Source organism: Schistocerca nitens, chromosome 3 (assembly GCF_023898315.1).
Source record: "Schistocerca nitens isolate TAMUIC-IGC-003100 chromosome 3, iqSchNite1.1, whole genome shotgun sequence".
Lineage (NCBI taxonomy): Eukaryota > Metazoa > Arthropoda > Insecta > Orthoptera > Acrididae > Schistocerca > Schistocerca nitens.
The window spans coordinates 881,645,845-881,664,739 of NC_064616.1; the positions used below are offsets into that span (position 1 = coordinate 881,645,845).

At 37.6% G+C, this 18,895-nt stretch overlaps 1 protein-coding gene across 6 annotated transcripts in view; it reads right to left on the reverse strand.

Moving 5' to 3' along the window:
• The window catches only part of LOC126248925 (cyclin-dependent kinase 17-like), a 209,359-nt gene that overhangs the window by 78,168 nt on the left and 112,296 nt on the right, over positions 1-18,895 (reverse strand). For 4 of the 6 annotated variants that reach the window (XM_049950427.1, XM_049950422.1, XM_049950423.1 and 1 more), the window contains one exon: positions 3,726-3,850. The exons of 1 other annotated variant lie outside the window; for it this stretch is intronic. In XM_049950427.1, coding sequence (XP_049806384.1) covers positions 3,726-3,776 — 51 coding nt within the window. In that variant the 5' untranslated portion in view covers positions 3,777-3,850. Of the gene's footprint in view, positions 1-3,725; positions 3,851-10,163; positions 10,188-18,895 lie in introns of those variants that run through there. One more of the 6 variants, XM_049950425.1, reaches the window with a different exon arrangement.

Sequence of the window (18,895 nt, forward strand, 5' to 3'; positions counted from 1 at the left end):
CGAATAATGCCTAGAAAAAAAGACTATGTAATGGCAAAAATGGGAAATGTACGTGTACAGATGCAAAAAAGACTGTTGCTATGCAACATATCAGAAGTACGTGTAGAATTCAAGGAAAAGTATCCCAATACCAAAGTAGGTTTATCATCTTTTTTCAATCTTCTGCCAAAATGGGTTGTGCCTGTAAGTGCAAGGGGCACACATAATGTTTGTATATGTGAGACCCATCAAAATTCTAAGCTGATGCTTGCTGCTATAAAGGATTCTGGTCTGGATTACAAAGGTGCAATGAAGCTGCTAGTGTGTAACATCCGTTCCTACCAGTGCATGATACACAGGTGTGAAAAGTGTCCTGGTAAGGCAAATCTTACAGAACACATGAATAACAAACTGTATGGTGAACTCCTTATGGATGACGATGAACTTGTATCTTATAAACAATGGACACACATCGATTGCACAAGTCTGGAAACAAAGCAAAGTACAGTGGAAGATTTTTTTGAAATGTGTTGTCAAAAAACAGACAAACTGACCACACACAGCTTCACAGCAACAGCACAATCGGCTTATCTCCAGTTCTGTAAGGATAATTTGACACAAGATGAAATTATAGTAATACTAGACTTTTCTGAAAATTATGCATTTCTAGTTCAAGATGCCATCCAAGGATATCATTAGGACAACAATAAAGCAACTCTCCAGCCATTTGCGATTTACTATAGAGGTGAATTGGGTGATGTGTCTGTCATGAACCTGTGCGTTTTTAGTGACTGTTTAATTCATGATGCCATTGCAGTTCATGTCCGCATTCGCACTGTCATGGCATATGTGAAAAACAAGCTGCCTCACATACATTTTGCGAAATACTTAAGTGATGGTGCAGCTAGTCAGTACAAAAACTGTAAAAATCTCAAAAATTTATGCACGCATTACAATGATTTTCAGATTCACGCAGAATGGAATTTTTCACAAGCCATGGTAAAAATTAAAAATGTATATGATGGTATTGGTGCTACCATTAAGTGCATGGCATCACGAGCTAGTCTGCAGCACCCTACAGAAGGTCACACTCTAACGCCTCTTCAATTATTTACCCGGGTACAGAAAAATATCTCTGGCACACAATCATTCTATGTTTTGAAAGATGAGGTGAAATCAGTCAAAGAGTTGCTAAAAAGCAGACTAGAACACGTTAAAACTGTTGCCGACACAAGGAGCCATCATCACTTCTCTCCAGCGGACTCTGACAATGTGCAGATGAGCAGACTGTCCGGTTATAACTACAGGTTCATGCACAACATGTGTCTTCACAGTGTGTCTGACTCAGGATTCAGAAGCAAAAACAGCAACATACAACCAGGTTGCTATGTTATTGCTGATTATGATGACAAATGGTACTTAGGATGTGTTGCAGAGTGCTGTGAAGCAGAAGGTGATGTATTTGTGAACTTTATGGCACCAGCAAGATCATTTCATTGGCCACGTTTGGCAGCCAGGTGTTGGATTCCTTTTGAACATATTCTTACGACAGTTCCAGTTCCTACCACAGTGTCAGGAAGACAGTACAATTTGCCACTCAATGTACAGAGTACAGTAGCTAAAGTGTGGGAGAACTTGTGTTCGAAGCACAATCGACTGGTTTTTAGCAGTTAAGGTGCAGTAAACATTAATTAAAGGGTGTGTTAATCTGTCTATATGTTGTTGCTTAGTGATTAAACAGTTGTGGGAGAGGATACGAGAGGCAGAACAGTTTACGATATGTTTTTACAAAATTGAGTTGTGGAACAATGGCCACATCACCAAATACATCTGTCAACTTCCATTGTACACTAATTTCTTGCAATAACATGCTGAAATTTTGAGATATATATCATTATGGTCTACTTATGCAGTGTGTGAAATTTGACTTGGATACCACTTGTCCCTTTTGTGCTACCACACTTCAGAAATCCATGTTTTTTAGGTAATTTTTCAAATTTTTGTATTCTCGTGTGCATGTAACTCTGCTTGTGTGACTGATATGGGCAAGATGAGTTCTGCGTGTGTTTAGGCCACATTAAGCTTACCACAAAAAATTTATACCCTTTTTGAGTGAATTATATTTGACATAGAGGGCACCTACAATATGTACCTTTTAACGTATTACATTCTTTTAATCACATTTTGGAATTTTTTATTTTCCCTCAGAAATATGTTGTTGGTGTTTTGATTCATGGAGTGTGTTCTCTAAATGGATGTTACTGGGTTGTAAAAATTTCACTGGACTGTGTGGAATAGTTTCAAAGTTATTAAGATCTGAAGATGGGTATGAAGATAGATTGCCAGATGCGGGTTGAAATTTCCGGGTCACGCCACCTTCTTTCACAAGCCATAATTGTGGAACTAATTGGCAGGGGAAACTAATACTTTGTACACGAGTGTTCCACACATGGTAGAATTAGTGTACTGAATTTCAGTCAAATCTGAGACTATGAGCTGGAGCTGGTTGAACTGACGCGGAATGACCCAGTAATATTTACAGAATAACCATGCAATTACTGTTAGTAAAAGAAAGACTACTTCACCACAGAAAAGTTTTTATTAGCAATATGCCACAGAACGAACCCATGCTATGTGTCATGTTTTTTCATCTGCTTCTCCACACAGTCACCATAAACATAAAATTGTACAATGCCAATTTAATAACTTATTCCCTTCCCTGTAGCCAACATTACAATCTCACTGTAAGAGAATGCAGCTCAAAGTGCACTACATGAGCCTTTACACACAGAGGAAGAACTATCATATGCTATGAAATGACTGTGATACGACTGAGTACATCTATACATACATATTCTATGCTTTCCAAAAGCTCTTTATCTACGATATGTGAATTTGGCCCACATTTATAAAACAGTATACATGTAAGTTTGAGTTTAAACTGACTAATTTATTATAAGACAAATTTTGTACACTCTTCGCATTGCATACAGAGATGTCTAAATCAACACTGCATGAAGCTACATATATATTAACTCGCAAGAACATAATTTGGATCTAGTAAACTTGAAAATGAACATTAGTGTCTCTCATATATCACGCTTTCACTGAAATTCAAAGGGCCATCAACAAGTTCTCCTGGATGCATACCTGAAGTATTACAGCTGCTCCAATCTGCCAATATCAGTACAAGAATGATAAAAATTTATCATTAGAGATTAGTATAAAAACAAATGTTTAAAGTGATGTTAAACTGACTCCAAGTCAACGAAAAATGGTGGGCAAAGTACTGCTTTTCTCTCTGGCAGTGTTAATCTCCGAGATAACAATGACAACTCTGAATTAAACTACAATACACCTCTGAATTAAACTACAATACAACTCTGAATTAAACTACAATTGGAACAATATCTTTCATCCTGGACATTCCATTGAAGTTATTCCTACATTGACTTTCCATAATATTCTAGTAGTTAACACAAGAAATTATATTTCGTGAATTCAGAAAGTCTTCAACTGCATAATTCAATCTTTTCTATAAAATCTGTTCCCCAAAGTGACAACAGGTAAAAAAAAAAAATTACCACTACACGAGACGTCATGTATGTACATATAAGTCTAATGATAATCATTCAGTAAAATCTAATGGCCACTTAATTAAATGATGAACATTTTTATACACTGATAAAGTAAGGCAGAAACACATTCCTGACCTTCAAAATATCCCTAAATAAACTTCTGCATACCTCACTCAGTCTCCGACATTTTGGACGAAGTTTCACAGGAGCTGGAGACATTACTTCATCTGAAGTTCCTGATGCCTCTTCTGATTCTCCATCAGATCCAAACCGTCGATTCTCATACACTACACCTTAAAACATAATTTTGGTACTGACTTAATGATGCAGTTTATACATTTTTACAACTATAAATTTCATAGGGGTCAATCCAAATGAAGTGGTCGAATAAAAATTAAGTTGGTTGCTTGACCATTTTTAAATGTTTTAACTTTTTTATGTGTGATTACTCTATAATTGAGAAGTTCGAAACAATTTAAAAAAAAAAATTACCTTTCACCTTTACTGAATGGCGGCCATTTTCATTTGTAAGCGTGCGATGATGTTTCAGTTTAGAGACATTGGCAAAAATATGAGTATCTCTGCACTGGGTTAAGTTACAACACTGCATGATTGTTTCTAGAAAAGTGTCCTCTACAACATTGCCTATTACACAAAATACCCTAAATTCAAAAATAACCAGTCAAAATTACCTGCAAAATTTGGTACCCAAATTTTCAAAAATCCACTACTTAGTCTCAAAAATTACAAACAAGGAGTGATTTATGAGAGTCCATTTTTTTCCTATAGTTAGATATCATACACTACTAGCCTCATATAGAGCAAGAACACTTACAAATGTTTCCTTAATTTTTTGTGAATTTTTGAAATTTGAAAATTTTCATTTTTTTGCAAACTTTGGAGTTAATTATCTCAGGTGGTACTGAATATAAAAATATGATTTTTGAACAGTTTGTACACCTATATGATAGCAACATGCTGTAAAATTTCAACAATGATATCTGAACGAAGATATGAATTTTTGAAAATGAGGAGATAATCCACATTACTCTAGAAATGATCTTATGGCTGTTGCCTATTCATGTGTGACATGGGTGGGATATAATCAATTATTATTGAAGTAAGGTACTGAATTATATGCAAAAAGTGGAAACATCACTGAAATTAACAATTATATTATTTTGACATGCTTAAAATAAATATTTTCAATTAACATCCTTCAAGATGCGACTGTTTCTAAACCTGGAGGTGAATGTTAAGAACACTTATTTCTTCAGGCAGCTTCTGTGATATATAATAAGACCTCCCAGTTGCTGTGGTAAGTTCAAGCACTGAAAGTTTCCTTAAAACATTTTTCATTGGTATCCAAACTTTGTCACTAGTAGATTTCTTGAATGATGTTCTTGGGCCAGTGGGGTGGTAAAAATGCACAAAACATCATTTTTTTTAAAATTATTCTTTCAACCTCTGCAAGTCACCACTGTCCATCATACGCACATGCCACTATGTCATTCCACGTTAAAGACAGTGATGTAATTTTACTGACGCAATGATACTCATAAATTCTGGTTTCTGATGTTACATAGCATTGAACTAAGTTTTCTGCGAATGTCAAGGAATTTGTGGAAATGCCTTGTTCCTTTTATTGCTAATATAGTTTTCAAATCTGGTTTGAAGTGTTGTTTTCATATGCAGACCCACTTCTTCTTTCTTGATCAGAAAATAGGTAATGCCTTTAATATTATCCTTGCAAAAGTCATACATGTCCTGTACTGTGAGAACTTGGTCTGTAGTTGGTCTTTGTAGGCTAACTTTACTTACTTCACCTTTTGTTGTACCTCCTACTCCATCACATGCATTTTTACCACGGCAAAAAAGTGCCACTCAGCCTCCAACCCAAAGTCTACTTCATGGTTGCACAGATTTGAAAAATTCTTTTTGTTCTTATACTGACTAACACTTCCATCAGAAAAGTATATCAGCTTCTCAACCTTGGGAAAATTTTCTTTTATGTAATTTATTACATACTTTTGAAACACATGTACAACCAAAGTGTTGTGCTCCAAGTAGTCGCTTAGAATGCAAATTGAAGAACTGCAAACTTCATCTTTCTCATTTTTAAAGTAGAGAATAAATGGATGCACTGTTGCCTGGTCATTGACCCAGTGGTACCTTTGTATTGCATCCTGAATCACAAATGCAAAATTTTCTGCAAAATCAGCTAGTAATATGCATTCAGTTTCATGTAGTTGTGCTTTTTTGTCCTTCAAAAACTTACTTTGGATTTTAGAAACATAGTGGTGACTTTTGAGTTTTTGTAAGTTATCAATTAAAGATTCCAAGTACTCTTCCTGAGATGGCTCTGAGCACTATGGGACTCAACTGCTGAGGTCATTAGTCCCCTAGAACTTAGAACTAGTTAAACCCAACCAACCTAAGGACATCACAAACATCCATGCCCGAGGCAGGATTCGAACCTGCGACCGTAGCGGTCTTGCAGTTCCAGACTGCAGCGCCTTTAACCGCACGGCCACTTCGGCCGGCCTTCCTGAGATTTAACCATTGTTATCATTTCTGTCCTGTCAGTTGTGACCCACTGTTTGAAGGTCATACTGTCTGGCATTTCCTCATCATATTCGTGAAACAATTCAATAACGGTTTCCTTACCAGGGCATTTATTACACAAACTCATTATGCAGTCATAACTGTTAGTGTCACAGACCATAATTGTTTCTTCACTTATACCTACTCCTTTCTTCTTTCCTAAAACTGGAAGAATGCCTTGCTCTTTCACTAATTTTTGGGTTAGTTTAGCCAAACGATGAGAAACGTTGAATTCATGAACTATTTCTTCTCTTGACCATGAGTCAGGGACCAAACTTAAAATTTTAACTTTCTCCTCTTTAGATGTCACTGGACATTTAATTTTTAATTTCTCTATAAAGCTCAAATATTCAGTGTCAGATGATGCTGGTAGTAGGTTTCCTTCTTCTTTAGAAGTAATGTTGGTATCTGTATTATTAAAGCATGATTCCAAGTCTTTTATAATTATTTTCTGAAATTTGTTGCACCTTATTTTCAATAGCTGCTTTTCTTTTCTGCTACTTAATTTTATTATTTTTGAAGCAGAAGATACGTCTAACTTAGAACAAGCAAAATCCAATATGCTAACAGCTTCCTCATTAAGAATATAAATGTCATTAACAAGGTTACATGATTCTGGTTCTGGATTCACAACAAATATTTTTGAGTAACAATTTGGGCACAGGGAATTTCCAGGAATCATATTATGTTTCACTTGGGAAGCTGTTTCACTCTCACATAACAAGGATAAATGTTCAAGTTTTATTTCCCTCAAACCTTTAGTAATAGGCTTTTTATGAACTTTCAGTGGATCACAGCACTCTCTTCCAAAAATGTGGTTGTACTTCAGAATATATTTGTCTTCTCATGATACTCACACACTGATGTTACAGAAGAACTTACTCAAAATTTAAAAAAAGTTTGTCTAACTTCATCAAAGTCATTGACATTTTTCAAGTTTTTTGAAAGTGAACCATAAACTGTTTTGTGACACACTTCCACTTGCTATCTGTCCAACAGAGCACTGTTCATCCCTGTTATTGCATTCCAGTTAATCTCTCAAAATTAATTACAAATTACACACAGAACAAAGCACATAACACATTCTACACTCTTGATGAAGTATGTACATCCACTCTAACAGAGGTTTCAGAACAGACTGACTACAACAATGCCACACCCAGCAATAACGTACTTCTTTATTGACAATAAACCTAAACGTAAATGGACAATTTTATTACCATAGAACAAAAGCAAAAGCTCCTATTGCTTCATAATGCATTATTAAAAATAAATAAACTAAATGAATATTGGGTGATAGTGTTAACTAAATATATGTCACAATTAAATTTTATTACAATGAAACAATAAACGATTTAAATACGCAACAGCCATAAGATCAGTTGTAGAGTAATGTGAATTATTTACTCATTTTCAAAAATTCATATATTTGTTCATAGTCAGATACCAATGTTGAAATTTTTACAATATGTTGCTATGATATACGTGTATAAACTGTGCAAAAATCATATTTTTATATTCAGTCCCACCTGAGATAACTAACCCCAAACTTTACAAAAAATGAAAATTTTCAAATTCCAAAAATTCATAAAAAGAATTAAGGAAGCATTTGTGAATGTTCTTGCTCTATATGAGGCTAGTAGTGTATGATATCTAACTATAGGGAAAAACATGGACTCTCAGAAATCACTCCTTGTTTGTTATTTTTGGGACTAAAAAGTGGATTTTTGAAAATTTGGATACCAAACTTTGGAGGTAATTTTGACTGGTTATTTTTGAATTTAGGGTATTTTGTGTAATAGACAATGTTGTAGAGGACACTTTTCTAAAAACAATCATGTCAATTGCAATGCTGTAACTTGACCCAGTGCAGAGATATTCAAATTTTCGCTAATGTCTCCAGACTGAAAAATCGTTGCGCGCCTCCAAATAAAAATGGCCACCATCCAGTGAAGGCGCAAGATAAATTATTTTAAATAACTGTTTTGAACTTCTCAAATATAGGGCAATCACATATAAAAAAAATTAAAATATTTAGAAATGGTCAAGCAACCATTACTGGACTACTTCATATGGATTGACCCATAGAGAAGATAAAAGAAAGATAAGCAGTACTGGTATTGGGCAGGGGAATTAGCACTACTTCAGAGGGGACTATATGCTGAACTCTAGAATTACTTGAAATTTATAGTCATAGTTTGGTATGATGAGTTTTGACTGTCAATAGTAATAAATTCCTAAAATTGCAAAAGTATAATGGACTAGCCGATCATTTCACTAATCATTTAACTTTTTAATGCAGACTCATTTTGTCTGCAGAAATGGCTCACTAGTTGAAATGGTGATTTAATACTTCCTACATGAAGCCACAGAGGGGTTTAGTAAAATAAATAAATAAAAACATTTTGAGATTTAACTCAGGCTCTTCAGTGTGGGCAACACCATGGTGATACTGATAAATGAATTACATAATTTGGAAACAGGAAAAGTCAAACAGTTGATTCCAATGTCATCTACCTAGGAATAAACTTACTCTTGACTGGGACACTGGTAACTCCTCAAAGTACCACACTTGGACTGGCACCATTTTCTAATATACATCAATTACTTACTACTCACTGTATTAAATAGCTTCTGAGCTGTTGTATGTGCCAATAACATAAAAATATTTGTTAAGGGATGACATCAGTAACCAAATAATAAAGCTAATGATGGGTTAGAGGGAATCAGTTCTTGGGTCAAATCTAATAGGCCCTCTCTCAACAACAATAATGTATCATATGTTCCATTTCTCAAACATAATTCTCTTGTGGGTGATATTCTACATCCTTACATAGTTGAGTACCTCAGACATCTGGGACTGACAATAGATAAACTTTAATGGAAGACACAACCTCACGATCCCCTGCAACTGTTAAATGCAGCTAAGTCTATTGCTCGAATAATGTCCACCACCAGTCTCTGTAGTAATTCACTTAAGCTAATTTACATCACATCCATTTATTCCCTGATCTCATATAGAGCAATATATGGGGGGTGCAACTTAATTCAGGTAAAATGACTACTTTCAGCCAAAAAGTGTGCTGACCGGAGATCACATTCTGCTAAATCATTAATCTGACGTTTGCCACTATCGAACAAATTTATGATTTTTACTCGGGCAAACACTGCAGCGTATCTAGTCTCCCGTGATATGTACTGTTTACAAGAACTACAAGTTCCATATTAAATACTACTAATTCATTAAACCAGCTGAATATGATGTGTATCACAGACAGACTCCAACTTACTTTTTACACAGTTGCAGATGAAGTTCTGCTGTAATACTGGGGGAAACACTTCAGAAAATGACATGTTTATTAAGAGTCCATTCAGGCAGTCTCTTAGTATTTCTTACTTTCTTTATTATCTGACAGGCACAGTTACTTACTTATTTATTTGCAAATTATGGGCATGCTGTTTAATAACAGGCTAGTAGTAGATGTCTCAGATGCCAATGCATTGTGTTGATCCATCAATGATTGCAGTTAATACTGAGCAAAATCAGTATTATAATGCAGTGGACCACATCACATTTTACTTAAGTAATCATAAAACACTATCTGAATTCTGTAATGAAACCCATAAAAACGGTCTATCACATTCAAAAATATACACTGGGGAGTACACATACATACAAGTCTTGACATTTCTGGTAAATAAATAAGCAACATCCTTTTTTACTTTCAGTGCTGTTTCCATTCCAAGTGGCAAACTGAAACTGTCACTACTGTGAACACACACACACACACACACACACACACACACACACACACACACACACTAATAACGCAGAAAAATCTACGTGATTAAAAACTGAAAGAGTTTGTTAACAACCCCCCCTTCCCCCCCTCAAACAGGAAAGCGCTAAATACGCTCATAGTTTTACGCAGCAGAAACCAACAACAATGGGAACTGTGACACACCAAGAAAGTGTAGAGCTCACCAAAATACTCTAGTTACCTGTCTGCATAACTGAACCGTCGAAGCCCCGAGCTGCGACTACACGCGCTCCCAGAGTAATTTAATTAAATCAGTAAGGCGCGCGCAAATCCGTCCATCTGGTGGCAGTCACACTAAACTACCTACTTCCCCCGAGTCGTGCCTGAATACTCTACCACGCTGCTACGGCGTCACACGAACCAATATAACTCTTACAAGGCACTGTCTTCAAAATTATGAAGCAACGATGTCTAGTGAATGTAGTGAACTGATCAGAAAGGCATAGTGGTATTTTCAAGATTCTTATTTGTGAGAAGATCCAAAATCGTAACGACTGGGGTAAAGGAAGAATGGAGCACGTCATGAGGGTGGACTCATGTTATAAACTGTATTATAAACAATGAAAGGACACAGATATCTGTAAGGTTAATACATTTCAGCCTTCTCGCTACCTCAACTTTGGGTGTTTTACGCGGACGAGACTAACAAGCATCCACAAATTAACGACAGTTTATCTGTTTTGCGACTACTGTTACATATACGAACGGTTCATACGTACGCCTTGAAATATGAAATGCTACGGCATATTATGGGACAACTTTATCAAGAACTCTTTAAGTACTTTAAGCGAAGTGTTTTTCTTTTTTCAGTAAATCAGAAAGTAAATCCTTACGTATATGTTTACTGGACAATGTAATTACTACTTCAGCAAAGTAATAAAATTTTACAACCAGTTTTATGTTCCAAAGCGACAACTAGCACAAATTCCAGTAATATTATTAATGCTGTCTCCTTTATTCTACGGTCATGGCGTAGTCCAGAAAGAATGTCACGTTTCGTGAACGCAGGAAGTACGTATGACGCATCCACCGACTGCACATCACATCCTTGTCTAAATTACATGCACCGGAAGAATTTAGAGGCACCGAAATGGCTTGGTGCTCCGAAACATCCTATATACACTAGGCAGCCGGGAGTCTTAGACCAACTACTACCGCACGTTCGTAACACGTAAATAATGAAAGTAATGGCAGTCAGGATTTCCCTTAGCTCATAGTAAAGCCTTTAATGTAATGTAAGGTTGTCCATTAAGTTCTGATCCACTGCAGGCTCAATCTACTTCAATTCTTTCTGGTGCATGGTGAATGTTTCTCCATTAACGCACGCACGCTCCCAACGCTCTAGTTAATCACAAATATGTTCGATGGACTGATTTATTTGTTTCTTTAAAGCGTTTTGAGACTGTAATTATTAGCACCCTGACAAACAATATATGAAACGAATATGGATAAACCGACTTAGTTCTGGCGGGGATAGCTTGCGTCACTCCACGATACGGATAGTCGTACGTAGGTGCAACCACACGGGAGAGATGCGTGTGGAAAGCCCAGGCTAACGTATGTTTTCTGAAGTGGGATAGCGGCTTTTTCAGTATTTGGAAGGGCAACGATATGACTGACCTGGCATTTTAACAGTAGCATATCAAGGAGACTTCTAGATTTATGGCAGAGTTCTATATTTATGGCACACGTCACTCTAGATAATGGTGTAACTCAATGCCTCGCCCACACATCTCCAGTAAATATGCTTGTTATCATCAAGGTCATGGGGAACCCCTTTCCCTGGAAAATCCACGGATCCCGGTGTGGTACATTCCAGGTCACAAAACCACTGTGCCAGTCTTTGTGTATGAATGAGAATGCGGCTGAAAGAGAGAGAGAGATTATACCTAATATTTTTATGGGTTTAGTGTTCATGTATATAGATTTATCCACATTGTTATGGTCTTCAGTCCGCGCCCTCCCATACAGCCCTGTGTTTTCATTGCACATTACAATATTTCTACATATCTCTTGAGATAATAATACAACACCAAAAATGGCTACATTCCATACAGAAAGTCAATACTCAAATCTAAAATATCCTTTTCTAACACTGTCTCGAAAAATAAAAATAAGGTGAAAGACTAAACAGCATACAGTTTGGACTTAAATTTAGGGGAATAAGCTGTGGCAGTGGCATCGGGGTATGCCCAGAAGGCCCTTACCCACCCCTGGTGTTTGTTTAAATAATGATGCAAGTGGAGAGATCCAAACTTGAGAGTTAGGAAAAGCTGTATGCAACGACCGTACACGTCTGAGTAAATAGTAGATTTGGGGAAGGGGTGGGGGGCGATCATATAATGTAGGACATCCTTTGTTCAGGAAATCTGACGTAATGGTGCCAGTATTCCAGAACTTTGATTCTTACACCATAGAGCCCGTGCCAGTATACTGAGTCTTGGATTCTGACGTCATAGTGTCAGTGCCAGTATTCCAGGTCAGCCAGTATGACAATGTGCAATCTTGGACTTCCCACCATATTTGCACTATGTGATCAAAAGTATCCAGGCACCTGGCTGAAAATAACTTACAAGTTTGTGGCACCCTCCATTGGTAATGCTGGAATTCAATATGGTGTTCGGCCACCCTTAGCCTTGATGACAGCTTCCACTCTCGCAAGCCTATGTTCAATCAGGTTGCGGGAAGGTATCTTGGGGAATGGCAGCCCATTTTTCACGGAGTGCTGCACTGGGGAGAGGTATCGAAGACGGTCGGTGAGGCCTGGCATGAAGTCAGCGTTCCAAAACATCCCAAAGGTGTTCTATAGGATTCAGGTCAGGACTCTGTGCAGGCCAGTCCATTACAGGGATCTTATTGTCGTGTAACCACTCTGCCACACGCCGTGCATTATGAACAGGTGCTCAATCGCCATCCCTGAATTACTCTTCAAAAGTGGGAAGCAAGAAGGTGCTTAAAACATCAATGTAGGCCTGTGCTGTGATTGTGCCACACAAAACAACAAGGGGTGCAAACCCCCTCCATGAAAAACACGAACACACCATAACATCACTGCCTCAAAATTTTATTGTTGGCACTACACACACTGGCAGATGACGTTCATCGGTCATTCGCCATATCCACACCCTGCCATCGGATTGCCGCACTGTGTACTGTGATTCATCACCCCACACAATTTTTTTCCACTGTTTAATCATCCAATGTTTATGCTCCTTACACCAAGCAAGGTGTCGTTTGGCATTTACCGGTGTGATGTGTAGCTTATGAGCAGCCGCTCAACCATTAGACCCAAGTTTTCTCACCTCCCGCCGAACTCTCATAGTACTTGCTGTGGATCATGATGCAGTTTGGAATTCCTGTGTGAAAGTATGGATAGATGTCTACCTATTACACATTACAACACTCTTCAACTGTTGGCAGTCTCTGCCAGTCAACCGACGAGGTCGGCCTGTATGCTCTTTTGCTGTATGTGTCTCTTCACGTTTCCACTTCACTATCACATAGGAAACAGTGGGCCTATTGATGTTTAGGAGTGTGGAAATCTCGTGTACAGATGTATGACAAGTGACACCCAATCACCTGACCATGTTCGAAGTAGGTGATTTCTGTGTAGTGCCCCATTCTGCTCTCTCCTCAGATGACCAATGAATACTGAGGTCGCTGATATGGAGTACATGGTAGTAGGTAGCAGCAGAATGCACCTAACATGAAAAACGTATGTTTTTGTGGGTGTCCGGATACTTTTGATCACATAGTGTATATACTTAGAATAAGAGCCGACTTCCACAGGAGTGGGGAAAGATACTAGCACAATTGGGCTATTTTTTGAGCTTCCCACCAAAATCTGAATTTTACGCCATTTATATGAAGGACAACTGACTTTTGTTAGATTGGGGAGGGGTGCGAAATCCCATGACTCATCAGTAATGTCTTCGGTGGCATACCTTCATGATACTATTTCCCCAGAATACGTATTCAGTCATACACTTTTGTTTGTGCCTCCATTTCTACCAAGTTTATGTACAAGCCCAGTTATGGTTGCTAACCCCAGAAACTAGGATTGGAGGGATCAGACTCATCCCTCTCCCCAATTCACACGAAATTACGTCCAGTTCGAGACAAGATATTACTAGTTATTTCATGTGGCTGTTTCCAAGGTTGTGGAAGGTAATTCAAGTGTGTGAAGGATGACTTGTGCAGCACAACAATGTGTAAAATCTGTCAATGATAAAGCTTTGTTAGCATGACTCATAGTGATTTGATACATGATTTGGAGAATGGTTTCCTATAAATAATAATATAGAAAAGCTTATTTGTTTAATGGATAATCTGGTATTTTAGTTGTGTACATGTAGTACATATTACTGTAAATGTTTTAGACAGTAATTGTACATTAACTCTACAATAATTCTACATTCTCTTGACAAAGGAATTTTGATTCCAATATAAATATTAGCAGTGAACAAAAACCTGTGTACCTGAACTGTCCAGAATTAATAAAAGTCAGTTATAAAAGAAATTTCACTCTTTTTTACCTTCAGATTTTGGTACTAACATTTATGTGCTACATTTATGTTCCTGTATGTATAAAAGTCAAGTATTTGTGAAGAAACATAAGAAAGAACTAACTGAATGAAAATCAAAATTGAAAATTAAGCCAAGTTCATCCAGTCATGGATTTTTACTCTTCCAGGTAGAATGAAAAACTGGTTATCTTGCTTAAAAAAGGCATATGGCCTCCTTTGAGGAGAATTTCACTAGAAATATTTTTTGTCATAACAAGCGTCTTCAAGAAATGAACTGATTTCGTAAAAACTGAAAAAAGGTTAAAAAAGTTGAATTAACACATGAGGGAGGGAAATGCTCACCCACTATGAGGGGGAACTTTTCTGTTTCATACTACTACGTCCAAAACTTTCAAAGCTTTATAAATTATTTCCCCCAATTTTCCTGATTTGCGTGGGGCCGAAGAAAGGCAAACTCACTTCTATAGCATTTGTGGATTTAGGGAAAACTTTCCACAATGTTGAGTGGAATATAGTCTTTGAATTTCTAAAGGTAACAGGGATAATTTACGGGGGGGCCAAAGGAATCCACTTGTTCAGAAACCAGACTGCAGTTATGAGTCCAAGGGCATGAAAAGGAAGATATAGTCGAGAATGGAATGAGACAGGGATGTAAGCCCTCGTGGCGTTTTGCCATCTGCATACTGACCAAGACGGAAACAAATACACCGAGGAACTAGGAAACTGAATTAAAGTTGAGTAAAAGGAATAAAAAGTTTTAGGTTTACTGATGAAACTGTAATTAAGTCAGAGGCAACAAAATACTTGGAAGCTCAGTTGAACGGAATGAAGAGAGGTTATAAAATGAATAACAACAACAGTGGAACTAGTATAATAATATGTAATCAAATTCAGTTACGCAATGCTCAGGGAATTTGATTAGGAAATGAGACACAAAAATGTAGCAGATCAGTTGTGCTGTTTGGTCAGCAAAATAACTTTACAATGGCTAATAGAGAAGATATAAAATGTACACTGGCAATATCAAAGGAAAGCCTTTCCAAAAAAAGAGGAATTTATTAATATCTATAATAAATTTCAGTATAAGTCGCTTCTAAAGGTATTTGTCTGGAGAGCAGCCTTATACAGAAGTGAAATGTGGACAATATGCAGTTCAGACAAAAATCGATGGAAGCTTTTGAAATGTGGTGCTACAGAAGAGTGTTGAAAGAAAGATGGGCAGATCGGATGAGTGATGAAGAGGTACCAAGAACATATCCTGAGATATCAAGGGATTTTTTAGCATTGGTAATTGGGAGGAGTGTGTGTGTGTGTGTGTGTGTGGGCAGGGGGGTAAATTTGTGAACAGATACCAGGGTTGAAATCAGTAACCAAGTTTGAATGGATGGAAGTTGCGGTAGTTATGCAGAGAAGAAGGTGTTTTTTGCTTGCACAGGATGGACTATCGTGGACAGTCCTCACACTGAATACCATAACATTGATAAATGTACATACACGAGCAATGAACATATTATGTAAAATCAATCTCTCTCTCTCTCTCTCCTATAGTCTGGAACCGCGCGACCGCTACGGTCGCAGGTTCGAATCCTGCCTCGGGCATGGATGTGTGTGATGTCCTTAGGTTAGTTAGGTTTAAGTAGTTCTAAGTTCTAGGGGACTGATGACCACAGCAGTTAAGTCCCATAGTGCTCAGAGCCATTTGAACCATTTCTCTCTCTCTCTCTCTCCCTGCCATATTCACTCTCACATAAAAGGCTGGTGACCTTGAATGAACCATACGCCATGGGCTATTTTCCAATGTTACAAATATGGTTCGGTTCGTTGTTAATCGGAGTGATAATAAGATTCAAATTGCATACACGGCAACATTCTCACATTATATCTCTTATTATCATGTAATTAAAGATTAAAAATCATTAAATACTCAAGATATGGTAACTGATAGAAAACGCTCTGTTATTGGCTGGCGCTCTGATGACGTCACAGACTAGGAGTAAGACGAAGCTATACGCGTGTAATAGGAGTATTAGCCGTAGTTACTAGGTTTTTACGTACTTTTTCTACAAATAATTTCGGTATTTCGTGATGGAAAACGCATTTACAGTTTTTAAGTAACAACAGAAATGAATTTTGTGAACGCTGATAGTGGAAACCTTTCGAAAATTGATGCGTTTATGCTCCACTCATTTAGGCCGGCGATATGCGCAAGGGCGGACATTCTTTTCCCAGCTCCCTGCAACATTATTAAATCCGCTCAAAGCTAAGGAATTGTGATACCTTTGCAAATGCGTCCGTATCTTATATCTGTATTCTCGATTATCAGTCATGAAATACGAACCAAAGCACAACAAAATTATCCTTTGCAAATCTTAGTGCTGATTTCCGCTATACAAGGCACCCAGCAGACCTGCACGAAGAAGCGAGAGCTCTGTGGCGTAACGGATAGCGCATGTAACTACGGATAAGAGCACAGGTTCCAATCCTGGAAGGGGCACAAGCATTTTAAAGTTTTACTCGAAATATGAAAACAGGGCTAGCAAGAACTCATTGTAGCAGTTTTTTCTATAGTGGGATATATTGTACATAGCTTCACTTTAATCTTAGGCTGAGAAATGGACAACTGAAGATAAATGCATCTACTTTGCTTACAAACAATTGCCTTTTTTGGAGAGCTTTGCTAGTATTGTAGATATCACCACACTCCAGCAGTACAACGAGGTGTAGTACAGTGAGGTTTTGTATGCGGAGAGATACAAAGCATCTACATCATGCGGGTAACACAAACGTAAGTGCGGTGCTCTTTGTGAGTGTAAACTAACGCCAGTGTCTGAAGCAGACTTAACTTCATCTTATGTCCGATGGTGAAGCATCAAAAGCTTACACAATAAAGTCCCTAGCGGAGAAGTACGAAGATTAAAAAATGTTCCTAACAAAGGAAAAAGTGCGTGGTCACATTAACTAGAAAATATATTTTTCAACATGACGTGTGTGAACAGCTATTACAAATGCAAGGGCATGTAAACGCCAAGGAAAAACAATAATACTATGTTTCTAAGTGGTGCAGTGAAGTTTGGTAATAGTGATTTGATTTTCATTTTAATGTACTGTCGATTTGCTTTGCAAATAAGTTAAAATATTATTTCGGGCTAGTGTCCAACCAAGGACCTATAGATTTCATCTTTTCATATTCAGCAGTCCACCGCTCTACCAACCGAGCCATCAATGGTGTGCATGGAAGCGGGTAGAACGATAATTTTTACTAACAGTTTAATTTCGTCGACTGACGCTATCCTTCTTTGTAACAGTGAGAAAGTGTATCTTGGAGGAAAATTGATGTTAACTTCTGAGTGCAAGGTTCAAATAGCTCTGAGCACTATGGGACTTAACATCTGTGGTCATCAGTCCCCTAGAACTTAGAACTACTTAAACCTAACTAACCTAAGGACATCACACACATCCATGCCCGAGGCAGGATTCGAACCTGCGACCGTAGCAGTCCCGCGGTTCCGGACTGAGCGCCTGAACCGCTAGACCACCGCGGCCGGCTGAGTGCAAGGCATCTTTAATTAAGTAAGGGAACCTGGGCATCGACGTGGTGGCATTTTGCTGGGACAGTTCAAACAATTGTTACGCATCTTCTCATTCTCTGAAACACTCAAAAATAATTTTTCAAGTATTTGTATGGATGTATTTGTAATCAATTTTACGAAACGTAAATTCCAAAACAAGACATCACTGTGAATTAGCTTTATGACAGTAAAGGCAGTGAGTTAGCGAGTGACGTCACAGGCATCATAACTTGAAGGTAGCGTTTAAGCGGGCTTTTAAATTATTTGAATTACATTTCCATTTTTATAAAATACTGGAAGGGAAACAAGCATGTTATGAGCATAAAATGACGTAATTAACCATTTAAGACGATTTCCAGAAAACAGTCAAATACCCGAGATCAGGGATTTCTCAGGGGGAGGTAGTTCCCCGTGACCTTGAAGCTAACAAGTGTATTTGACGGAAATGCGTAGGTGGGGTATCAGGTTACACCGATATCTTACTTTATTTTGAATGATGCTTCCCATAAATCTACAACTCTTCTTGATACCGTACGTATTCTTGTTCTCCATCACAATTAACATTGCGTCTCCCTTAATTATCTGAATAATTTCTTTTATATCGTCAGATATTAACTCACTTTCTTCATCACCTGATTAATGAATAGCCATATAAACGATGTTGGTCATAATAGTACTTCTACGCTGCTGTTCATACTGGTTGACCCACATTCCTATTTTCTTACTCATTATTAGACCTACTGCATTACCCCTGTTTGATACTGTGTTGCTAATCCTCTACTCACTTGACCATAAGTTTTGTTTATCCTGTCACCACA